The sequence below is a fragment of the Schistocerca gregaria genome, chromosome 9 (genome assembly GCF_023897955.1).
Source record: "Schistocerca gregaria isolate iqSchGreg1 chromosome 9, iqSchGreg1.2, whole genome shotgun sequence".
NCBI classification, from domain to species: domain Eukaryota; kingdom Metazoa; phylum Arthropoda; class Insecta; order Orthoptera; family Acrididae; genus Schistocerca; species Schistocerca gregaria.
In genome coordinates, this window is record NC_064928.1 from 241,019,130 (window position 1) to 241,044,737 (window position 25,608).

The 25,608-nt window shown below is 40.1% G+C and overlaps 1 protein-coding gene across 1 annotated transcript in view; it reads right to left on the reverse strand.

Annotated features, from left to right (window-relative positions):
* The window catches only part of LOC126292185 (serine/threonine/tyrosine-interacting protein-like), a 92,299-nt gene that overhangs the window by 46,895 nt on the left and 19,796 nt on the right, over nucleotides 1–25,608 (reverse strand). The window contains exon 2 of the mRNA XM_049986025.1: nucleotides 14,232–14,473. Within this exon, the coding sequence (XP_049841982.1) occupies nucleotides 14,232–14,473 (242 nt within the window). The remainder of the gene's footprint in view (nucleotides 1–14,231; nucleotides 14,474–25,608) is intronic.

Consider the following 25,608-nt stretch of genomic DNA (forward strand, 5'->3'; position numbering starts at 1 on the left):
CCAACTAAAATTCCTATGTACCATGAAAACATGCAATAAGAAATAAATGTAGTGAAATAGTTTGCAGTTGCTAATGATTATAATGCTTCCATGGTTTAGAGTCCTAAACAAAATGAAGAAAAACCCAAACACAAAGTGGACCACAGAAGGAAAAGACAAGAACAAATGTATATCTAGCATCCCATACATTGGCAATACATTGCAGAAGATAGTAAATATTCTCAAAAAATCACAAAGTACAAGTTGGATTTTCTACAGAAAATAAACAACAAAAACTAATACATAATATAACATTTAATCATGACCAATACTCAACTCTGGAATATACACAGTAACAGGTCAGGAATGCTCCAAGTTCTACCGAGGACAAACAGGCCAAAATCACACACACACACACACACACACACACACACACACACACACACACACACACACACACAGAGAGAGAGAGAGAGAGAGAGAGAGAGAGAGAGAGAGAGAGAGAGAGAGAGAGAGAGACAGACAGACAGACAGATGACAGACAGATACATATCATCAGCAACATCTACAGACATATACAACACAGGGCACCCATTTGGGAAAGTAGGGCAAAATGTAAAAGTACTCCATCAACCAAAAATAAAGGGCATGAAATGGATTTGCTAGAAGAACTGGAGATATGTACCCATTACAGAAAATACGAAGACAAAATGCTAAACGAAAAACTTGTAAGTGAATCGGTGAATTTCTTCAGATACTTCGACAATACGCTTAAACAAAAGTAGGAACAATTAGAAATAAACACCATTGTAAAATAGATATAAGCAAATCCAGATTGTTAAGATAAATGCCTTCCGTACAAAAGCATATCTCTGCCAAGCACTTAAATGTGAATTGCAGAGTAGTCATGTAGATGTAGATAACGTGTAACATTGTCTGCGACAACTACATCTAAAAACGTCTTTGTAACTGTTTATTTATGTCAAGTTATCCTCTGTGTGTGCTGTGCATTGAAAGTTGTGAGTGACATTTAATATGTTTGAGACTCTACTTGCCGTTTTCTTGGGGTCCATTTGTGTAAAGTTCTTCCAAATTTCCACCACTAACTGAAAAATCACACACACACACACACACACACACACACACACACACACACACACACACACACACAATTTTTTGCAGTAAAGTCAATGAAACAAAGCAGAACCTCGCACACCAAAACCATTATGAGAAAAAAGTATAATACAAAGAAATACACACTTGAAAATTGAAATCATTTCCTGATATGCAATTTGTAAAACATGAATAAAAGAAAACCATGACTGGTAGCAGAAAGTTATTTACAAGCAAACCCACGTACAAATTACTCAGACTATATTTATCCAGTGTTTTAGAACAAGCATCTAAGAGACTTCCAACAAACTTTAAGCATAATTTCAAATCTTGTCTAAATTTTTTCTTATTTACATGCATGTAAAAGCATGCTTAACATCAAATATTTAATACACCGACTCATTTGTAAAGTAATTAGAAGTTTGAAGCTGTTTCATACACGGGAGTTTCATTCTATAATTCAGCATATCACACCTCATCTCCAAACTTGTGCTTACCCTCACTTATTATCAAACAGCCTCAGTTGTTCCTTTTCCTGAAACTGATCACGTCCTATCTTCCGTAGTCCGTAGTGGTGTAGTTGTTCATATTTGTTATCTCTTTCCACTATGCACGTTTCCAACTTTGTAGGAGTATGGAGGAAAATACACAATTGTTACAAACCTAGTCTAAATATCTTAGCACAATGAAGAAAAGAAGCATCAAGTGGAAGCCCAGCCAAGTTCAATCCACTGTGTTTCTACTAATCACTCAGCTACTGTCGTATCATCAACTGCAGCGCTGTTTCAAGTTTTTAATACACTGCGACAGAATTCAGAGTATTCAATTAATTTTCATGAGAATTATAATTTCTGTCACCAGAATGAACACTGGTCCTAAGTAAGTCTCCAGGCTAGTCTAGCCTGTGCAACCCTCTTCATCTGAACCTGAATTCACCTGAATCTGGTTTCTGTAGCCAAGCCTCTGTCTTCGTCTGCAATTTGTAGCCCCCACACTCCTCTCAATCACCACACTGACAACTGCTCCACACCTCGGGAGTGTCCTAACAACTGATCCCTTCTTTTCGTTAAATTGGGCTGTAAAGCTATTTTCAGTTCAGTACTTGTTCTATAAACACTCCACATAGCCATCTTAGCTGCAACATTCTTCTCTAGCATCAGATTTCAAAGATTCATATTATCTTCTATCTGCTCTGTTCTATTCTATTCTATTTAGGAAATAATTTCACTTCCACATAAGGCTAGAAAAAAGCTCAAGAAGACTTCGCAATATTTTATATTCAATGCAAACATATTTTTATATTTCAGGAAAGGTTTTCTTGCTGCTGCCAATTATATTTTTTTTTCTGCTATCATCAGGTGTTTTACGAAGTGTCAAACATAAAATGCAATTATGAACACTGACCTACTAGCAAATGGCTGGAAAACTACATCTACTGATTTTTTTTTAAGCAGGGTGAGCAGTAACTGACACTGTAAAGTTAATTCAGGGAACATGTTTCCCTTACCAGCTACATTCAGGGGATAATGATAGGTTTTATTATTGGAGTGGGCTTTGGGGGGAGAGGGCGAGAGAGTGAAGGTGAATGGGTCATTCCAAGTCAAGTGGCCTTGGGCCCCCACTCTGCCATCTCCAGTTTCAATGAAATTTTTACAGAATGTACATATAGACCTTACATGAAGCACTGCCAAATTATAACTTCATAAGTAGTATGGCCTCCCCCCATGAACCATGGACCTTGCCGTTGGTGGGGAGGCTTGCGTGCCTCAGCGATACAGATGGCCGTACCGTAGGTGCAACCACAACGGAGGGGTATCTGTTAAGAGGCCAGACAAACGTGTTAGAAAATTTAAAAAGGGAAATGGATAGGTTAAAGTTAGATATAGTGGGAATTAGTGAAGTTCGGTGGCAGGAGGAACAAGACTTCTGCTCAGGTGATTACAGGGTTATAAACACAAAATCAAATAGGGGTAATGCAGGAGTAGGTTTAATAATGAATAGGAAAATAGGAATGCGGGTAAGCTACTACAAACAGCATAGTGAACGCATTATTGTGGCCAAGATAGATACGAAGCCCACACCTACTACAGTAGTACAAGTTTATATGCCAACTAGCTCTGCAGATGATGAAGAAATTGAAGGAATGTACGATGAAATAAAAGAAATTATTCAGATAGTGAAGGGAGACGAAAATTTAATAGTAATGGGTGACTGGAATTCGAGTGTAGGAAAAGGGAGAGAAGGAAACATAGTAGGTGAATATGGATTGGGGCTAAGAAATGAAAGAGGAAGCCGCCTAGTAGAATTTTGCACAGAGCACAACTTAATCATAGCTAACACTTGGTTCAAGAATCATGAAAGAAGGTTGTATACGTGGAAGAACCCTGGAGATACTAAAAGGTATCAGATAGATTATATAATGGTAAGACAGAGATTTAGGAACCAGGTTTTAAGTTGTAAGACATTTCCAGGGGCAGATGTGGACTCTGACCACAATCTATTGGTTATGACCTGTAGATTAAAACTGAAGAAACTGCAAAAATGTGGGAAATTAAGGAGATGGGACCTGGATAAACTGAAAGAACCAGAGGTTGTACAGAGTTTCAGGGAGAGCATAAGGGAACAATTGACAGGAATAGGGGAAAGAAATACAGTAGAAGAATGGGTAGCTCTGAGGGATGTAGTAGTGAATGCAGCAGAGGATAAAGTAGGTACAAAGACGAGGGCTGCTAGAAATCCTTGGGTAACAGAAGAAATATTGAATTTAATTGATGAAAGGAGAAAATATAAAAATGCAGTAAATGAAGCAGGCAAAAAGGAATACAAACGCCTCAAAAATGAGATTGACAGGAAGTGCAAAATGGCTAAACAGGGATGGTTAGAGGACAAATGTAAGGATGTAGAGGCTTATCTCACTAGGGGTAAGATAGATACTGCCTACAGGAAAATTAAAGAGACCTTTGGAGAGAAGAGAACCACATGTATGAATATCAAGAGCTCAGATGACAGCCCAGTTCTAAGCAAAGAAGGGAAGGCAGAAAGGTGGAAGGAGTATATAGAAGGTTTATACAAGGGCGATGTACTTGAGGACAATATTATGGAAATGGAAGAGGATGTAGATGAAGACGAAATGGGAGATACAATACTGCGTGAAGAGTTTGACAGAGCACTGAAAGACCTGAGTCGAAACAAGGCCCCTGGAGTAGACAACATTCCATTAGAACTACTGACGGCCTTGGGACAACCAGTCCTGACAAAACTCTACCAGCTGGTGAGCAAGATGTATGAGACAGGCGAAATACCCTCAGACTTCAAGAAGAATATAATAATTCCAATCCCAAAAATAGCAGGTGCTGACAGATGTGAAAATTACCGAACTATCAGTTTAATAAGCCACGGCTGCAAAATACTAACGCGAATTCTTCACAGACGAATGGAAAAACTGGTAGATGCGGACCTCGTGGAGGATCAGTTTGGATTCCGTCGAAACGTTGGAACACGTGAGGCAATACTGACCTTACGACTTATCTTAGAAGAAAGATTAAGAAAAGGCAAACCTATGTTTCTAGCATTTGTAGACTTAGAGAAAGCTTTTGACAATGTTGACTGGAATACTCTTTTTCAAATTCTAAAGGTGGCAGGGGTAAAATACAGGGAGCGAAAGGCTATTTATAATTTGTACAGAAACCAGATGGCAGTTCTAAGAGTCGAGGGGCATGAAAGGGAAGCAGTGGTTGGGAAAGGAGTGAGACAGGGTTGTAGCCTCTCCCCGATGTTATTCAATCTGTATATTGAGCAAGCAGTAAAGGAAACAAAAGAAAAATTTGGAGTAGGTATTAAAATTCATGGAGACGAAGTAAAAACTTTGAGGTTCGCCGATGACACTGTAATTCTGTCAGAGACGGCAAAGGACTTGGAAGAGCAGTTGAACGGAATGGACAGTGTCTTGAAAGGAGGATATAAGATGAACATTAACAAAAGCAAAACGAGGATAATGGAATGTAGTCAAATTAAATCGGGTGATGCTGAGGGAATTAGATTAGGAAATGAGACACTTCAAGTAGTAAAGGAGTTTTGCTATTTAGGAAGTAAAATAACTGATGATGGTCGAAGTAGAGAGGATATAAAATGTGGAGTGGCAATGGCAAGGAAAGCGTTTCTGAATAAGAGAAATTTGTTAACATCGAATATAGATTTATGTATCAGGAAGTCGTTTCTGAAAGTATTTGTTTGGAGTGTAGCCATGTATGGAAGTGAAACATGGACGATAACTAGTTTGGACAAGAAGAGAATAGAAGCTTTCGAAATGTGGTGCTACAGAAGAATACTGAAGATAAGGTGGATAGAGCACGTAACTAATGAGGAGGTATTGAATAGGATTGGGGAGAAGAGAAGTTTGTAGCACAACTTGACTAGAAGAAGGGATCGGTTGGTAGGACATGTTTTGAGGCATCAAGGGATCACCAATTTAGTATTGGAGGGCAGCGTGGTGGGTAAAAATCGTAGAGGGAGACCGAGAGATGAGTACACTAAGCAGATTCAGAAGGATGTAGGTTGCAGTAGGTACTGGGAGATGAAGCAGCTTGCACAGGATAGAGTAGCATGGAGAGCTGCATCAAACCAGTCTCAGGACTGAAGACAACAACAACAACAACAACAACAACAACAAGTAGTATGGTGGGGCCCACTAGCCACCTTTTCGTAAATGCTCGTCTTTTGACATTGCAAATGAAATGAATAAATGATCAACTTTGTTTTACCATTTTTCAGGATCTAAGAGACCTGTCGTGCTGAAACTTTGTGATCCTGTTCAACTTTTTGGATAAAATAGCTTAGTTGTAGTACAAAAGGTCAAACAATGGTAAATTCATCATAGTGTGCTATCAAAGTGAGTCATAAATCTTGTCATACTAAATTCTCACTATACTTTATTGCCTTGTTCCTACTGAAAGAATAACTTTCTGAAGCTGATACTTTATAGTTATCTGCAACCTGTCAGCATGTCATAAAGCTCTGCAAGTGACCTCCAGATTGTTCAAATAATAACTGAGTTATCTGAACTCACCTTGTCTGATCAGAAAAAAGTTGTTTTTATTTTGGAGACAGACCAGTTTAGTGTCAACAATGGAGTTTGGTAACATGCTTCAACGATTAGTCTGAATCACACTGTTGTGTAAAGAGTGTTCAGATGGGTGTGCCTTTTTAAATGATGTAAAGAGTGTTGTCATTACTGGATAAACATATTTTTTCAGTGAGTAAAAATTATTTCAAGGTACGGGGTGACTCTTTAGAAATGTGTATCAGGTTGTTTTTTTTCTGTTTTATTCTCAAGGAAATTCCCATTATCTAGGATTGTTTAATATTTTTCAATTGGAAATATACACCACTTCTACTTTATCTAATACTGAAACAAACAGCAATTGGAAGCATAAATTTAATTGTTGTGTAATGGATATCAATGAGGTTTCAGTACCATGTGTCATTGGCCTTGCAGATAATTCTGCATGTCATCTGATAAGAGACACACATCAACAAGGCTTCATTCCAATCAAAGAGTTTTTAGTGGAGCAACAGGAATTCATAAACCATAGAAGTGAGATACGTCTTACTGAAAATTCAAAAATATGCTTTCATCACAAAGCAATACTTGTGGACAAATATAACTTTCTACACAGTACTTGTTGTAATCCTTTTGGTGCAAAGAACCATTCTGTTAAAAAGGGTTTATGGATTGTCAATGTGGAAACAGTAAAACAATTGCAAGTCATGACTAAGAGCAATGTGCAACCTGGTCAGAAGATCTGTCCAACTTGCAGAAAACAATTTTTAGCAAAGAAAGCAGAAAAATCACAGTTAACTTCAAACTAGTCAGAAGATGAAGCATATTCAGAAGTATCAATCGACTCAAGTGTAACTGCTTTTAGGGTCTCCCCGCCAAAATTTTAGAGAGTATCAAAAAGGGATGCGAAAGGCTGTGCACAACAAAAAAATAAGCGAAGTTCAAGAGCCAATTGCAAATAACATTGCTGCTCCTGCTGGAGGATTCGTCCCAAAAGATCTTCAAACACCTAGTACAACCAAGACATGTCCTGATTGTGAAGATTATAAGCAGCTGATAAAAGAATTGAAAGAAGTTGCAATTGCCAAGGCAACCTGGAAAATTGCAAATACTGACATTAGTACCACAAAGCTGGACTATAAATGAGACAATGCAAGAATCTGGTGTTTCAGAGAAGATGGTAAACGTAGCTAAGAAGTTACAGACAGAAAATGGTGCATTATGTCTGTCAAAGAACAAGTGTGGCAAGAAGATTCCAGATGCCGTAAAAGAGTGGTAACATTTTTCCATAACTAAGAATTTAGCCAAATTTGTCCAGGTAAAAAAAGACTGTGTATCAATTAGAATAGAAGGAAAGAGAGTTGTGATGCAAAAATACCTTCTTCTGAATAATTTGAAATAAATGTTTGCTGCACGTCGACTTCAGCATGGGCCTGAAATTGGATTTTCCAAATTTTGCAAATTGAGGCCAAAATGGTGCATCACTGTGGGTGCTGCAGGAATCCACGTAGTCTGTGTTTGCACTTTACACTAAAATGTGAAACTGATGGTTGCAAGCCCTCCAAATCAAGAAGATTATAAGAGTCTGATTGCAAAAACAGTGTGTGATTTGGAATCCAAAGATTGCATGCTTCATTGTTGTGACATCTGTCTGGGAAAAGAACTACATTAGCAGTTTTTAGAAAGTAGTTTCGAAGACAGTGATCCAGATGATACCATTGAGTCCAAACAGTGGGTGCACACTGATAGAGATACATTAGAAACCAAGCAGATGATCACCGAGGATTTTATTGAAGATCCGATTTCAAAAATTGACAAACTTTACACTCATCATCATGTTTCAAAGCACCAGAGCAAGCACCTAAAACGCATAAAAGAGAGTTGTAAGCCAACTGAACTAATCATATTAATGGACTTTGCTGAAAATTATTCCTTCATTGTCCAGGATGCAGCTCAAGGTTTCCACTGGAAAAACAGCCAAGCAAATTTACACCCATTTGCTGTGTACTTCAGAAATAACTTGGACTTCAGCAGCATCAGCTACTGTATAATAAGTTACAGCCTGAAATACGATGCAATTGCTGTACATGCTTTTATAGTGCAATTAATAGAAGATCTAAAGTGTTTCCTTGGAAAAATCACACACATTTACTACTTCAGTGATGTGTCAAGCAGCACAGTACAGAAACTTCAAAAATTTTCTGAATCTCTGCTACCATCAAAATGACTTTGGAATCTAAGCTGAATGGGACTTTTTTGCTACAAGCCATGGAAAATCTTCATGTGATGGAATTGGAGGAACTGTAAAGCACCTGGCAGCAAAAGCAAGCCATCTGAGGAGCAGAGTTTGACACAAACTGATTTGTTTAAATACTGTACAAAGAATATCAGAGGAATCCAAGATTAGATTAGATTAGATTAGATTAATACTTGTTCCATAGATCATGAATACGACACTTCGTAATGATGTGGAACGTGTCAGGTTAATAAAAGATGTCTGTACAAGAAATTACATTACACAAAATATTGCATGACACTAATGATTAAGTTTTTTTTTTTTTTTTTTTTTTACTTACTTTATATCTAAAAATTCAGCCAATGAGTAGAAGGAGTTGTCATCTAGAAATTCTTTTAATTTATTTTTAAATGTTAGTTGGCTATCTGTCAGGCTTTTGATGCTGTTTGGTAGGTGCCCAAAGACTTTTGTGGCAGCATAATTTACCCCTTTCTGTGCCAAAGTCAGATTTAACCCTGCATAGTGAAGATCATCCTTTCTCCTGGTGTTATAGGTATGCACACTGCTATTACTTTTGAATTGGGTTGGATTATTATCAACAAATTTCATAAGGGAATATATATACTGTGAGGTTACTGTGAGGATCCCTAGATCCTTAAATAGATGTCTGCAGGATGACCGTGGGTGGGCTCCAGCAATTATTCTGATTACACGTTTTTGTGCAATGAATACTTTTCTACTCAACGATGAATTACCCCAGAATATGATGCCATACGAAAGCAGTGAATGAAAGTAGGCATAGTAAGCTAATTTACTGAGATTCTTATCACCAAAATTTGCAATAACCCTAATAGCATACGTAGCTGAACTCAGACGTTTCAGCAGACCATCAATGTGTTGCTTCCAGTTTAACCTCTCATCAATGGACACACCTAAAAATTTTGAAAATTCTACCTTAGCTACAGACTTCTGTTCAAATTCTATATTTATTACTGGAGTTTTGCCATTTACTGTACGGAACTGTATATACTGTGTTTTATCAAAATTTAAAGAGAGTCCGTTTGCTGAGAACCACTTAATAATTTTGTGAAAAACATCATTTACAATTACATCACTTAGTTCTTGGTTTTTGGATGTTATTACTATACTTGTATCATCAGCAAAAAGAACTAACTTTGCATCTTCATCAATGTGGAATGGTAAGTCATTAATGTATATCAAGAACAGTAAAGGACCTAAGACCGAACCCTGTGGGACCCCGTGCTTGATAGCACCCCAGTTTGAGGAATCAGCTGTTTTAACATTACACGAACCACTTATTTCAACTTTCTGCATTCTTCCAGTTAAGTATGAATTAAACCATTTGTGCACTGCCCCACTCAAACCATAATGATTTAGCTTATCTAAAAGAATTCCATGATTTACACAATCAAAGGCCTTTGAGAGATCACAAAAAATACCAATGGGTGATGTCCGGTTATTCAGAGCATTTAATATTTGATCAGTGAAAGCATATATAGCATTTTCTGTTGAAAAGCCTTTCTGAAAACCAAACTGACATTTTGTTAGTACTTTATTTTTACAAATATGGGAGGCTACTCTTGAATACATTACTTTCTCAAAAATTTTTGATAGAGCTGTCAGAAGAGAGATTGGGCGGTAGTTGTTGACATCCGACATATCCCCCTTTTTATGCAATGGTTTTACAATGGCATATTTCAGTCTATCAGGGAAAACACCCTGCTCCAAAGAGCTATTACATACGTGGCTGAGAATTCTACTTATCTGTGGGGAACAAGCTTTAAGTACTTTGCTGGAAATGCCATCAATTCCGTAAGAGCTTTTACTTTTCAGTGAGTTTATTATTTTACTGATTTCAGAGGGAGAGGTTGGTGGAATTACAGCTGTTTCAAACTGTGCAGGTATGGCCTCTTCTATTAATAGCCTTGCCTCTTCTAGTGAAGATCTAGATCCTATTTTCTCCACAACATTTAAAAAATGATTATTCAAAATATTTTCAATTTCTGATTGTTTGTTAGTGCACTTGTCATTCAATTTTATTGCACTAAAGTCTTCCTGTGCTCTTGGTTGCCCTGTTTCCCTTTCAATAATATTCCAAATTGCTTTAATTTTATTATCAGAGTTACTGATCTCAGACATGATACACATGCTTCTGGACTTTTTAATAACTTTTCTTAGTACCGCACAATAGTTTTTATAATATTGAACAATTTCGGGGTCAGTACTCCATCTTGCTGTTAGATACAGTTCTCTTTTGCGGTTGCAAGATATTCTTATTCCTTTAGTTAGCCAAGGTTTTTTATATGTTTTCTTGGAATTATGTTTAACTATTTTCTTGGGAAAACAATTTTCAAATACCCTTAAAAATGTATTGTGAAATAAGTTATATTTCAAGTTTGCATCGGGTTCCTTATACACTTCATCCCAGTCTAGCTGCTGTAGGCTTTCCCTAAAGTTTGCAATATTTATATTGTTAATTGAACGCACTGTTTTGAAAGTCTGATTTATTATACTGCATGGAGCTATGTCATGTACTGTAACAAGCTGTGCACTATGATCTGAAAGACCATTCTCAACAGGATAAGCATTTATGTCCTTAAACTTATCTTGGTCTATAAAAAAGTTATCTATCAATGTACTGCTGTTCTTTGTTATCCGAGTAGGAAAATCAATGACGGAGCTCAAATTGAAAGAACTGAGTAATACTAAAAGGTCATTCTTCCTATTACACTCTTTCAGGGAATCAACATTGAAATCCCCACAAATGATAATTTGCTTCCCCCTGTCTGACAGATAGCACAACAAAGCATCCAAGTTTTCCAGAAATAGCTGGAAATTCCCTGAGGGGGACCTATACACTGTTACAATTATGAAAGTGCCATCCTTTAGTTTAAGTTCAGTGGCACATGCTTCCATATGTTGCTCTACACAAAATTTTTTAGTTTCTAAATTTTTTGCACTGTGGAAGCTTTTGACATATATGGCAACTCCTCCTCTCATCATATTATCTCTACTTACATGTGCAGCTAATTTGTACCCATTGATGCTAACCTTTTGCATATCAGTGACAATGTGATGCTCAGACAGGCATAGTACATCTATTACATTCTCAGTTTCTATATCTTCTAAACAAAGCAGAAGCTCATCAATTTTATTGTTCAATCCCCCAATATTTTGATGAAATATACTAACATTTTTCATTTTACTTTTGCAACTATCTTGAACTTTTTTGACATCTTTAGTACTTGCATGGCTGAGTTTCCCACTGGACACTGATCTTACACTAAAAAAGAGTTTCCACCATGAGATGTAGTTCCTCCCCCCTTTAAATTTCCTGCTATCAGCCCAGCCAGTTTACCCTTCCCTTTCCTGTTGAGGTGTAGGCCATGTCTAGTATAGTCCCACCTACAGAGTGAATCAACACGAACCACACCAATGTGTGACCCCGCACCAGATCCAAGTAGCCGTTCCAACTCCAAATTAACTCTCCTGACAGAAGAGGTCAAATGAGGTCGGTCGTGGCGCTCCAGAACCGACACAAACCCAACACTGGTATGACTCGATGCCGATGCAATCTTTGCCAGGTCACACTCTATGCTGTACCCCGGATCTCTGTCAATACTGTTGCCCGGCCCACCCACAATAACCACGGTGTCTTCCTTAGTAAAACCTTTACATAGTGAACCTAAATCCTCTGTAACCTGCCCAAGTTCAGCACTAGGTTTGAAAAAACTTGTGACCTGGTAATCCAACCCTAATTCATCCTGCAGAAGTTGGCCCACACCCCTAGCATGCGAACTACCTAGCAACAAGACTTTCTTTCTCTTTGCAGACTTCCCTACATTCTTAATCAATTTGCTGCTGAAAGCTTGTTGAGCCCTGTGTACATCTACTTCTGTGAGAGGCTCATCAGTTTCTGACTGAGGCAACAGGTCAAACCTATTTTGTACATTAATAACAAAGCGGTCAGAAGAATTTCTTGGCCTGTTCCTCATGCCTGTTGCCACTTCCCACCCCTGTTTACCCTTCTCCCCCCTTAACCTGCCCAGTTCTCGCCTAGCCTCATCTAACTCAGCCTGAAGGGCAGCAATTTTCCCCTCCTGTTCCACAATCTTCCTATCTCTACTGCATTCATTTATGTTCCAAAAGAAGACATTGAAACATTAAAAACTGAGCAGGAAGAAAGGTTCAAAAACGGCTGCGCAGTATCAGGAACAAGAGAGTATCACCATTTTTTTTAATTTTTTTTTTATTTTTTTTATTTTGTGGCAAATGTTGACTAAAGTCAAGCAACAGTTTCATTGAGAAATATTACAGCCTTACAACCGGGCCAATACATTGCCTGTATATATGATGGAAAATGGTGGATTGGTAATGTGTCTGAAGTTTCAGAAGTAGTAAATGATGTTTCAGTCAGTTTGATGCACCCCAATGGACCTGCACATTCATTCTGTTGGCAAGCTCAGCAGGATGCTTGTTGGATTTCAAACCAACACATTATTTCTGTCATTCCAGCTCCATCAGCAACAAGAATGGGCCGACATTATAGCTTGTTAGAATCAACTGTAATTGCTATTAGTAACAAATTTCAGCAAATGAATTAATAGTAACTGAAATATTTGGCTTGGGAACCATAAAGAGTATGACTGGTAGATGTATTTTTTTAATGTAATACAAATGTGAATTTATTTGGTACGACAAAATTTATGGGCTACTTTGATAGTACACTATGATGAATTTACCATAGTTTGACTTCTTGTTTCACAGCTAAGATATTGTACCAAAAAAGTTGAACAGGATCACAAAATTTCTGCATGACAGGTCTCTTAGATCCTGAGTAATGGTAAATAAAAGTGGATCATTTATTCATTTAAGTCGCAAGGTCGAGAAATGTAATGTAATGAAAATATAAGTTTATTTGTTCTTAAATGCAAAGTTTACAAAGTTAAAACAAGGTGAGCACTTTTCAATGGTGCCGAGAAAAAAAAAAAATTGGGTAATCCCTTTTAAAATATGCCCTTTTGAAAGGGAGCCAAAATTGAATGATTAAATTTTTAGCACACTTTGAACTTTGATAGCTCAGATGTTATTTGAGCAACCTGGGTGCCACTTGCAGAGCTTTATGACATGCTGGCAGGCTGCAGATAACTAAAGTATTAGCTTCAGAAAGTTACTCTTTCAGTAGATACAAGGCAATAAAGTGTAGCCAAATTGTGGTATGACAAGATTTATGAGCCACTTTGATAGCACACTATGATGAATTTACCACAGTTTGACTTTTGTACTACAACTAAGCCATTGTATCCAAAATGTTGAACAGGATCACAACGTTTCAGTACGACAGGTCTCTTACATTCTGAACAATGGTAAAACAAAATTTATCATTTATTTATTTCAGTTGCAATAAAAAAAAAAAACTAACCTTTATGAAAAGGTGGCTAAAGGCCCCACCTTATTACTTATGCAGCTGTAATTTGTCTGTGCTTCATGTAAGGTCTATATGACCTTGTAAAAAAAAAAAAAAAAAAAACTTGGAGGTGGTTGAGTGGAGAGCTTGTTTAAATTTAGACCACTTCACATGGAATAACACGAGAGAGAGAGAGAGAGAGAGAGAGAGAGAGAGAGAGAGAGAGAGAGAGAGAGAGAGAGAGAGAGAGAGAGAGAGAGAGAGAGCAGTGGGGGTGGGGAGTAACTGGGCCATCCTTAGGAGCTTCTAGTCAAAAAGTAGTCCGGACAGTAACAACTGCAAGAAAAGTAATGCACTGTGCAAAAAGTACCAAGTTTTAGAACAACACTTTTTTAAAAATTCTGCTCTGCACTCACTTGAATTGGTCTGGGAAATTTGGGCGGACGAAGTGGGCCTCCACGGCCTGGCGCACACACACAATGTGAGTCACACCATGGGCCAGCAGTGCCTTTAGGCGGCAGCGCACAGCAGCCGAGTACGGCCCCAGGTACAGCCCAGGCACGATCTCCTGCATCGAGCGCCGCATCGTGTACGTCCACTCATCGCTCGAATCACACTGGAAGGGCACTGCCGGGTATTCCACTCTGCGATTTTGTACCTGTGAATTAAGACGTGTGATCTGTTTACCAGACAAAACTGAAGTTTTACCAAAGTTACAGATCACTGGGAGGTGAAAGCCAAGTCAGAAACTGGAGGAGGAGGACTGTGTTGTATTGGCTTTCTCCAAGAAATCTACAGCCTCTACTCACATACATTCACACTTGCCAAAGTTTTTTTGCAAGTACAAATGGTTTTGACAGGCGTCTGTCTCTGTATGGGTCACCCTCGCGTTCCTGTTTCACAGATCACGACCCACCTGGATATTTCATTTCCTTTGAGTTTCCACATGACTGACACTAAACTTCCAACAGGACACCTCCAAGACCGAATGTGAACTGTGAGAGAATCCTGAAGGCAAGTGGTCCAAAGGTGAGGTAACTCTTAACTGCTCAAACTTTTGTGACTGACTACAAGTAAAATTGATTCATAATAACTGACAGTGATAAAAGCAAGCCAGGTGCAATACTTATTACATTCTTTACACAGTCTTAAGGGTGACAGGGATCTAGATCTACATCTACATCTACTTCCATACTCCACAAGCCACCCGACAGTGTGTGGCGGAGGGTACCTTGACTACCTCTACCGGTTCTCCCTTCTATTCCAGTCTCGTACTGTTCGTGGAAAGAAGGATTGTCGGTATGATTCTGTGTGGGCTCTAATCTCTCCGATTTTATCCTCGTGTTCTCTTCACGAGATATACGTAGGAGGGAGCAATATACTGCTCGACTCTTCGGTGAAGGTATGTTCTCGAAACTTCAACGAAAGCCCATACAGAGCTACTGAGCGTCTCTCCTGCAGAGTCTTCCACTGGAGTTTATCTATCATTTCCGTAACGTTTCGCGATTGCTAAATGATCCTGTAACGAGGCGCGCTGCTCTCCGTTGGATCTTCTCTATCTCTTCTATCAACCCTATCTGATACGGTTCCCACACTGCTGAGCAGTATTCAAGCATTGGGCGAACAAGCGTACTGTAACCTACTTCCTTTGTTTTCGGTTTGCATTTCCTTAGGATTCTTCCAATGAATCTCAGTCTGGCACCTGCTTTACCGACGATCAACGTTATATGATCATTAATACGTACTCCTAGATAATTTAAGGAATTAACTGCTTACAGTTGCTGACCTGCTATGTTGTAGCTAAATGATAAGGGATCTATCTATCTACGATTCGCAGAACATTAAACTTGTCTACATTCAGATTCAATTGCCATTCCTTGCACCATGCGTTAATTCGCTGCAGATCCTCCTGCATTTCAGTACAATTTTCCATTGTTACAACCTCTCGATACACCACAGCATCATCTGCAAAAAGCCTCAGTGAACTTCCGATGTCATCCACCAGATCATTTTGGTATATTGTGAATAGCAACGGTCCTGTGACACTCCCCTGCGGCACACCTGAATTCACTCTTACTTCGGAAGACTTCTCTCCATTGAGAATGACATGCTGCATTCTGTTACCTAGGAACTCCTCAATCCAATCACACAATTGGTCTGATAGTCCATATGCTCTTACTTTGTTCATTAAAAGACTGTGGGAAACTGTATCGAAAGCCTGGCGGAAGTCAAGAAACACAGCATCTACCTGTGAACCCGTGTCTATGGCCCTCTGTGAGTCTCGTGGACGAATAGCGTGAGCTGGGTTTCACACGACTGTCTTTTTCGAAACCCATGCTGATTCCTACAGAGTAGATTTCTAGTCACCAGAAAAGTCATTATACTCTAACATAGTACGTGTTCCAAATTTCTACAACTGATCGACGTTAGAGATATAGGTCTATAGTTCTGCACATCTGTTCGACGTCTCTTCTTGAAAACGGGGATGACCTGTGCCCTTTTCCAATCTTTTGGAACGCTATGCTCTTCTAGAGACCTACGGTACACCGCTGCAAGAAGAGGGGCCAAGTTCCTTTGTGAACTCTGTGTAAAATCGAAATGGTATCCCATCAGGTCCAGTAGCCTTTCCTCTTTTGAGCGATTTTAATTGTTTCTCTATCCCTCTGTCGTCTATTTCAATATCTACCATTTTGTCATCTGTGCGACAATCTAGAGAAGGAACTAGAGTGCTGTCTTCCTCTGTGAAACAGCTTTGGAAAAAGACATTTAGTATTTCGGCCTTTAGTCTGTCATCCTCTGTTTCAGTACCATTTTGGTCACAGACTGTCTGGACATTTTGTTTTGATCCACCTACCGCTTTGACATAGGACCAAAATTTCTTAGGATTTTCTGCCAAGTCAGTACATAGAACTTTACTTTCAAATTCATTGAACGCTTCTTGCATAGCCCTCCTCACACTACATTTCGCTTCACGTAATTTTTGTTTGTCTGCAAGGCTTTGGCTATGTTTATGTTTGCTGTGAAGTTCCCTTTGCTTCCGCAGCAGTTTTCTAACTCTGTTGTTGTACCACGGTGGCTCTTTCCCATCTCTTACGATCTTGCTTGGCACATACTCATCTAACGCATATTGTACCATGGTTTTGAACTTTGTCCACTGATCCTCAACACTATCTGCACTTGAGACAAAACTTTTGTGTTGAGCCGTCAGGTACTCTGTAATCTGCTTTTTGTCACTTTTGGTAAACAGAAAAATTGTCCTACCTTTTTTAATATCTCTATTTACGGCTGAAATCATCGATGCAGTAACTGCTTTATGATCGCTGATTTCCTGGTCTGCATTAACTGTTTCAAATAGTTCGGGTCTGTTTGTCACCAGAAGGTCTAATATGATATCACCACGAGTCGGTTCTCTCTGTTTAACTGCTCAAGGTAGTTTTCAGATAAAGCACTTAAAAAAATTTCACTCGATTCTTTGTCCCTGCCACCCATTATGAACGTTTGAGTCTCCCAATCTATATCCGGCAAATTAAAATCTCCACCCAGAACTATAACATGGTGGGGAAATCTACTCTAAATATTTTCCAAATTATCCTTCAGGTGCTCAGCCACAACAGCTGCTGAGCCCAGGGGCCTATAGAGACATCCAATTACCATGTCTGAGCTTGCTTTAACCGTGATACTTCTGCAAATATATTATGATACGGTGAAAAAAGCACAGCAATGAAAATTCTGTCAACGAGGAGCACTAATATGTCCATTCTAATTAGTGCAAGTCATTAACTCCCTGTAAGAGCACAGAAATTGGCTGTGGAAAATATATTTGTGGATAAGTCATTAAATCTAAAGGGAGAGGAAGAGAAAGAAGCACCAGTGTCAATGAAGGAGATTTTCTGAAACTAAATGCAAAATGTTACAGTATACAATCTAGTACTGATGGCACTTTTTCTCGGCCCCTGTGTGATCAACAGGAGTCAACTGACTTCTGTGCCACACCTGAATGTTCACACTTATTGCCAACCTTAGCTACATAATGCTACTGTGCACCGGAACATTAATTAGCCATTGTGAATTTAGCGAAGGGGCTGTACAAGGTCCACTTAGCAACATTCTACTAACTATCGTATCCCTTCTACAACACATTCTGGAAAAAGGAGTCGGGACTTGTCTCAGCAGCCAAGATGGCGTGAGCTGATCGTGAGCTTATGCTCTGAGCATCCTCCGGTCACAGGCCACGTGAAAGTGTGCAGACAGTACATTAGTGTACTAATTGCTCAAAAGACAATGTCTGTGAGTTTGATTTAGGTATTTACTACCAAACATTATTTACAACAAGTAAACAATTTAATGTACAGGGAAATGTATTGGCAACAGTGTCTAATAAATTGTATGAAAGGGAAATATAACTTAATCAATACACTGCCAGTAGGACGTCAACTACGCTAAAGCTCAAAACGCAACACACGATGTCTCATTTCCTTCTGTAATAATGCTAAATGTATTAATTTCCAAAACCAATTTTACTGAACACCAAATTTACTAAAGACACAAAATTAAGGGGAAGTTCATTTTAGTTCCATAAAATTATGTTTTCTGAGACATATTTCACAGTTTTTGTCCCTGCAGGTTTCTTTCACACAGAAACACCACTTAGCAGTTTTGCCATCTTATGCCGTTCACTCAAAACTTTAAAATATTTCTTTGTTCTTAACTGTGTGTCAGCTTCCATTACGTAAGGAACACTTCTGGTACCTTCTGAACAATTAAAAATATTTTAGACTTTTATATAAACCTACTGTGACATCGTCGGATTCTACTCAGCAAACTAAAATAGTATGGCATCCTTCTTGTAAGGATAGCCTTACCTCCATAACAGAAAGCAAAATGTCTCATTGACAGGATGCCACAGGCATAAAACTGATCTCAGAATGGGGAACACAACATGTGAAATCCCACGAGGATCAGTATTGGGTCCACTTTTCTTCCTGACCTACATAACTGATCCTCCAATGACTTTAAAGGGCAGTTCATAAACTGTAATGTGTGCTACATAATCATATTAATCAAGAGTCTAAACTCAAACGCACGACAGAACGCTCAGACAATAGCTGAACAGGCCTACAAGTGGTTCACAGGTAACAGTACAAACACCAATCTAACAACGATTCATGTAACGGTTATCAGTGGACTGGATTTGTGACTGCATTATAGTGCAATTTCGGTGTACATCATACAAGGTGTCCCAGGAGTAATGGTCAATATTCAGAGATTTAACAGAAACAATCATTTGAAGCAAAAAAGTCTAATACATATGACCTCTAAAATGCATACCTTAACAGCTAAGAGTAGTTGTTCAGTAAAAGAGACACGTTTCACAACAGCAAAGAACATTTACTTGCAGGTCTTAATTAAACACCGACTTTAAGGTGCATTCCAGAATGATGGTGTCGAGCCAAAACTCTCGTCTTTTCAAATTCTATTTTATGTTCATTTTCTATGCAACTGGCAGCCACGGCCAAGTTCTCACATTTCCATTGTTGTGTGTGTCACGTATCGTTTCTCCCGTGTATGTGGTACATTTACACGTGTCAAACTATTTGCACTGTTGCTGAGTGTTGTGCAGAGTTTCCACGACATATCAAACAAAAGGAACTTGAGAAGTTGATCACAACTAAACAATGCCTACAAAATACAATTTGAAAAGATGCGAGTTCGGGCTTAAACACCACCATACTGGGATTCTATTATCAAATATATGGCCAAAAATAGAAAAAAGCAACAATTTCAACAGAGACTACAGGTACACACATACTAGTGTGTGGAGGGCTTTAGGCGTTGAGCGAAAGCGAAGACATAGGCTCAACACTTGTAGGGACACAGGAGTGGCCACTCGCACCACTTTATACATCACTGCTGGAAGCTGCTCAACTTGCCTTCTGTGAATGCGTCACTCCAGCTCTCTCTGGAAGGTTCCAGACACTACTGTTATATCCACATAAACAAAACACCGTGCCAGCCTCAGCAGTCAGTTATTTTAATTCCTGATGATGGTGGCGGCAGAGAAGAGAGAGCTGTCGAAATCTCTTGTGTTTTATTCAATGTGACGCAGCTTGTAAATTGTGAAGATTTTACTGGCGGGTTTAAAAAGCTTCCCAAATGCACCTATTTGATAACCAACTCAAATGACAAACAAATAACAACAGTACAGTAGTTCCAAATAAAATGCTGCACTGGACTACAGTAAATAAGACACACTAGGCATCAAAGATGACATGCTAAGTTGCAGACGGAAGGGGAAGGGATCGCAGGATACGTGTGGGAACACAGAAGAACGCTGTCTAGTGGAGTGTGCAGGGGCTAGATGGAGACATGACAAGACTGCCAACATTCATGCTAGTGGACAGCTGGTCGGTATACCAATATAAAAAGCTGTGCTACAATTGCAGTGAATCTGGTATATGACATGGCTGCTTTCACAGTTGGCTCGGCCTCTGCCTGTGACAGGACTGGAATAGGAAATGGTGGGTGATAAGATTGGGCAGGTCTTGAACGTGGGTCTTCCACAGGGATATGATCCTTGTGGCAGAGGCTTGGGACTGGGACTGGAAGTGGTATAAGGATGGACTACGGTTCTGTCAAGGTTGAGTGGATGACAGAACATTACTTTAGGAGGGGTGGGAAGGCTCTTGGGTAGGATGTCACTCGTTTCATGATGCAATTGTAGGTAATCAAAACCCTGGCAAAGGATGTGGTTCAGCTGTTCCAGTCTACAGTGGGTTTGGGTGATGGAGGCACACATTTGTAGCTGGTTCTTTGGGGAAGGTTGCAGGTGTGTCGGGGAAATGGCAAGGGAGAACTTTTTGGGGTCTAGGTCTGGGGGATAGTGACTGTCTGAAGTCCTCTGGAGACCTTCAGCATACTAAACAAGGGAGTTCTTGTCATTGCAGATACACTGTTGCTGGGTGACAGACTATGCGGGTGGGAGTTTTTGGTGTGGAAGGGATGACAGCTGTCAAAATGCATGTAGGTGAATTTCATCTGGACAGAGGTGTCGATGAAGCCATCAAAGAGGAAGTGGTCAATGTCTAGGAAGGTGGCCGACTGAACTGAGAAGGATCAGATGAAGGTGACGAGAGAGAAGGTACTGAGGTTATGAAGAAATGAGGATGGAGTGTCTTGGCCCAGAGTCCACATCATGATGATATCATCAATGAACCTGAACCACACCAGGAGCTTGGCATTTTGGGAGGCCTAGGGAAGTCCCCTCTAAATGGCACACAAACAGGTCGGTACAGGAGGGCTGCCATGCTGGTACCTATAGCTGTGCCACAAATTTATTTGTATACCTTCCCTTCAAAGGAGAAGTAATTGTGTGTTGGGTTGAGGTTAGTAGGGTTTATAAGAAATGAGATCATGGGTTTGGAGTCTGAAACACGTTGGCAAAAGCAGTGTTCAATAGAGGCAAAACTGTTGGCATGAGGGATGTTTGTGTATAGGGAAGTGATGTCTACAGTGACGAGCGGGGATCCGTGAGGTAAAGGGTTGGGAATGGTGGACAGTTGGTGAAGAAAGTGGTTGGTATCTTTTGACGTGGGAGGCTAGATTTCGGGGAATTGGTTAGTGGTGTTGGTCAATGAGTGGGGACATAATAACCAGCTACAATGGTGTGTCCCAGGTTTTTGGGGACCATATCCTAACACCACACTACTACTACTACTACTACTACTACTACTACTACTACTACTACATAAATCCGTGACACAGCCATGGGTCCAACATGGCAGCTCCTACGCAAGCCCGTTTATGGCCGATCTAGTGGAGACCTTCCTTGCCTCCCTAGCCTGGTTGAGGTTTATTGACATCATGATCTGGGCTCAAGACGAAGACACCCTTTTCGAATTCCTTCACAAACCCAACACCATCTGCTCCACAGGGTCCTCCTCAACCCAGTACGCCACCTTCCTGGCCATTGACTTCCTCTCTGATGACTGCATCCACACCTCTGTTCACATTAAATCCACCAACATCCATAGTACCTGCTGTTCGACAGCTGTAATCCCTTCCATATCAAAAAATGCCTCCCATACATCCTGGATATCACTTGTATCTGCAGTGACAAGAACCCCTTTGTACAGTATGCTGAAGGTCTCACTGAGGCCTTCTCAGAGAGGCACTATCCCGCAGACTTAATCCACAAAACAGATCTCCCATGGCATTTCTCCATATACCTCCAATGCTCCACAAGAACCAGCTACGAACAAGTGCATTTTGTCACTCAATACCAGCCCGGACTGAAACAAATGAACCACATCCTTTGTCAGGGCTTTCATTACCTATAAATACACCCTAAAAATGAGCAACATCCTACCCAAGGTCTTCCTCATGTCTCTTAAAGTGGTATTTCACAGCCCACCCCAACTCCACAGCATACTAATCCATCCATATAATACCCCAACCCCAAACCCTTGCCACAGGGAGCGTATCCCTGTGAAAAACCCAGGCGAAAGACCTGCCCAACTCACCCACTCAGCACTTCCTATTCCAGTTCTGTCACAGGTTTATCATAACCCATCAGAGGCTGCGCCACCTGTGAAAGCAGCCACATTATATATCAGCCCTACTGCTATCATTGGACAGCTTTTTATATTGGTATGACTACCAACCTGCTGTCCACCAGGATGAATGGCCATTGTCAGACTGTGGACAAGAGCAAAGTGGACCAACTTGCGGCACAGCATTCAGCGTAACAGATACTTTATTTCCACGACTGCTTCACAACCCAGGTTATCTCGATCCTCCCCTAATCCGGATTCTCTCTTCCCTCCCTCCACCAGCAAATTTTCTGAACTATGCAGATGGGTGTTATCGTTTCAACACATTCTCCGCTTCTGAAATTTTCCCTGCCTCAACCTACAGTAACTTACTGTTCCCACACCCTCAACCCAAAAATTTCTGCTCCGCTCTGATCTACCATCTCCTCCCAATTTGTGTCACCTCACCCTATCTGTGTGCCACCCTCTGCCGATTTACTCACCTGCCTTTCCCCTTCCCTGTTCATTTCCTTCTCCGCTCCCTAACACCTGCCCTATATCATCTTCATCCCTCACAGCCTCCCAATGCTGCACCTTGCAGTTTTGTCATGCCTTATCTAGTGCCTGCACTATACCCTCCCTTCCACTTCCCCGCCTCCTCCAGACTGTTGCTTTTGTTCAATTTGACAGCTGCACTCTGATCTAAGCTGCCAGAGGTGGCTGTGAAGTGTGCAGAAGGTGTGTGTTCTTTTGTAAAGAAGGCTTTAGATGAAACCTATACATGGAACAGTCTTTTCATTGTGTCTTTTCAGTGTGTCTTCTTTATGGAGAGTAGCAATCTACCCTTTTCCTTATATAGTTGATATTCCAACCAGTTGTTTCCACTGTTTTATTACTGATGGGAGCAGTTCATGGTGAAAATAAAACTTAAATTCTCGTGTGATGCCTTGATCCAGTGGGTGAATTAATTCTTATTTGCTTAAAGACAAAACAATTTTTTTTCACATCTCCTCACAATGATAGCAGGTGGATGGGCTGGCCAGTGATCAAAGACTAGTGGGGCTGTTTCTCTCAGATTAAGTCATCACAGGTGTCAGACATCATCTAACCATGTAATGGCTTTTACTTTTGCCTCTATAAATATGTTTCAGCTTATAAACACTCAATTTCTGACAGAAAAAAAGAAATGCAGCACCAAAAAATAATCAATGTAGAGGTGTCATACAGGTGCTGGGCTGGAATCAGTGCCTGTTGCACTTGGTTGGTCAATACAGGAATAGTTAATGCTGCTTGTGGATGATGCTAGAGTTGTCATCCAATGATGTCCCGTATGTGCTCGAATGGAGACAGATCTGGTGATAGAGCAGGTCAAGGGAAAATAACCCATGGAACACTGTTCACGAATGACAACACAACAGGTCGAATTGACAGTCTGATGTGCAGATTTGCAGCTATAGTGTGTGTGGTAGCCATGACAATGCTCCTGCTATCCTATGAAATCGCAGACCGTAACTATAGGCGTAGGTCTAGTGTGTCTAACACACAGACAGGTTGGTAGCAGGTAGAACCAGCCTCCAGCTAACCAACATACGACCATCATTGGCACAGTGGCAAAATCAGCTTTTGTCAGAAAACATAACGGGCTTCCATCCCACCCTCCAATGAGCTCTCACTTGCCACTATTGAAGTTGCAAATGGCAATGGTTTGGCGTCGGAGAAATGCACACTACACGGCGTCTGCCTTGGAGCTGTCCTTCAAGTTACCAATTTGTACTAGTTCGTTGTGTCACCGTGATGCAAACTGCTGCTTAAATTGCAGATGCAGAATGATGCACAAGAGTCATATGCCAATCCTCTCAGTTGTGCCACAAGGCTGTCTGGAGCCTGCTCTTCTTGTGACCGTACATTCTAGTGACCACCGCTGCCAAGTCTTTCTGCAATATTGAAAAAGCACATCCAGCTTCTCAAAGCTCTATTACATGACTTCAATCAAACTCGGTGAGGTGTTGATAATCGCGTCTTTGTTACCTTAAAGGCATTCTTAACTAACATCAGCCGGCCAGTTTGTCCGAGTGGTTCTAGGCGCTTCAGTCTGGAACTGTGCTACCACTACAGTCGCAGATTCGAATCTGGCCTCAGGCATGGATGTGTGTGATGTCCTTAGATTGGTTAGGTTTAAACAGTTCTAAAGTCCTAGGGGACTGATGCCCTCAGACGTTAAGCCCCATGGTGCTCAGAGCCATTTGAACCATTAACTAACAACATCCAATCTTGAAGGTAACTAACACTAATGACTGTTACAGCATGTATTCAAAGCAAACCTGATTTGCATTCTCATAGAATAGACATCATCGTATCATCTTTCAGATGTAGAAACACAACGCCTACCAACTTTCATTTATGTCGCCCCCTCTTCAACTGTTTTCTTGGCAAAGAGGAGAGTAAATCTGTCTTCATTCCTCTTGAAATCCATCTTATTTCTTGAATTGGATTACTGGATGGAAGATTCTCCTCTAACACCCCCCCCCCCCCCCCCACCCACCCACCACCACCACTACTTCTGCTATGGAAAATTCAATGGGGACATTTTCACTTTGAAAAATCATACAGCACAAGCAAAGTCTTTGTTAGAATGTGAACTGAAATGAAATTTTGCAGCTTGGGCTGTAATAACTGGCCAGGAAAGTGGCACACCTCCATTTAACCTTATTAAAAACCACCAATAAAGACCTTCAGCATTAAGTCACTATTTTCCTAGTAACATGCTTTGTCTGTCCATCCTCGTACAGCACTTCTTGGTTTACTCTCTTCTTTCATTCATTCCATTAATTTTCCTCCATATGCTATAACTGTTCTTTACACATTAACTAATTTTTAGTTTATCATTCAGAGAATAATATGCTTTCTCTTTCTGAAACATTGTAACAAGCACACCAATATAAATACGCTGCATGATCCACACTGAAGTTGTACTCACTTCAATAATTATCAAATATTGTTAAAACAATCACTATATTGACTGTATCACAATGTCAGCTGAGAGATATGTTTTCAGGTTCCTATCTAGTTACAGTCCAAATTTGTTAGTAATAAAATTAACTCTACGAAAATGCTCTGTTAAGCACCAGAAGCAAAACGGTGCATGAAAAGCCTTGGAACCCAGTTGTCTAACAATTTGAAACAGAGTGAACACATTGATGAAATAATCAAGCTCAGTGCGGAAACTTATCTCTCATGTTGACTACCTAAACAAAACGCAACTTAC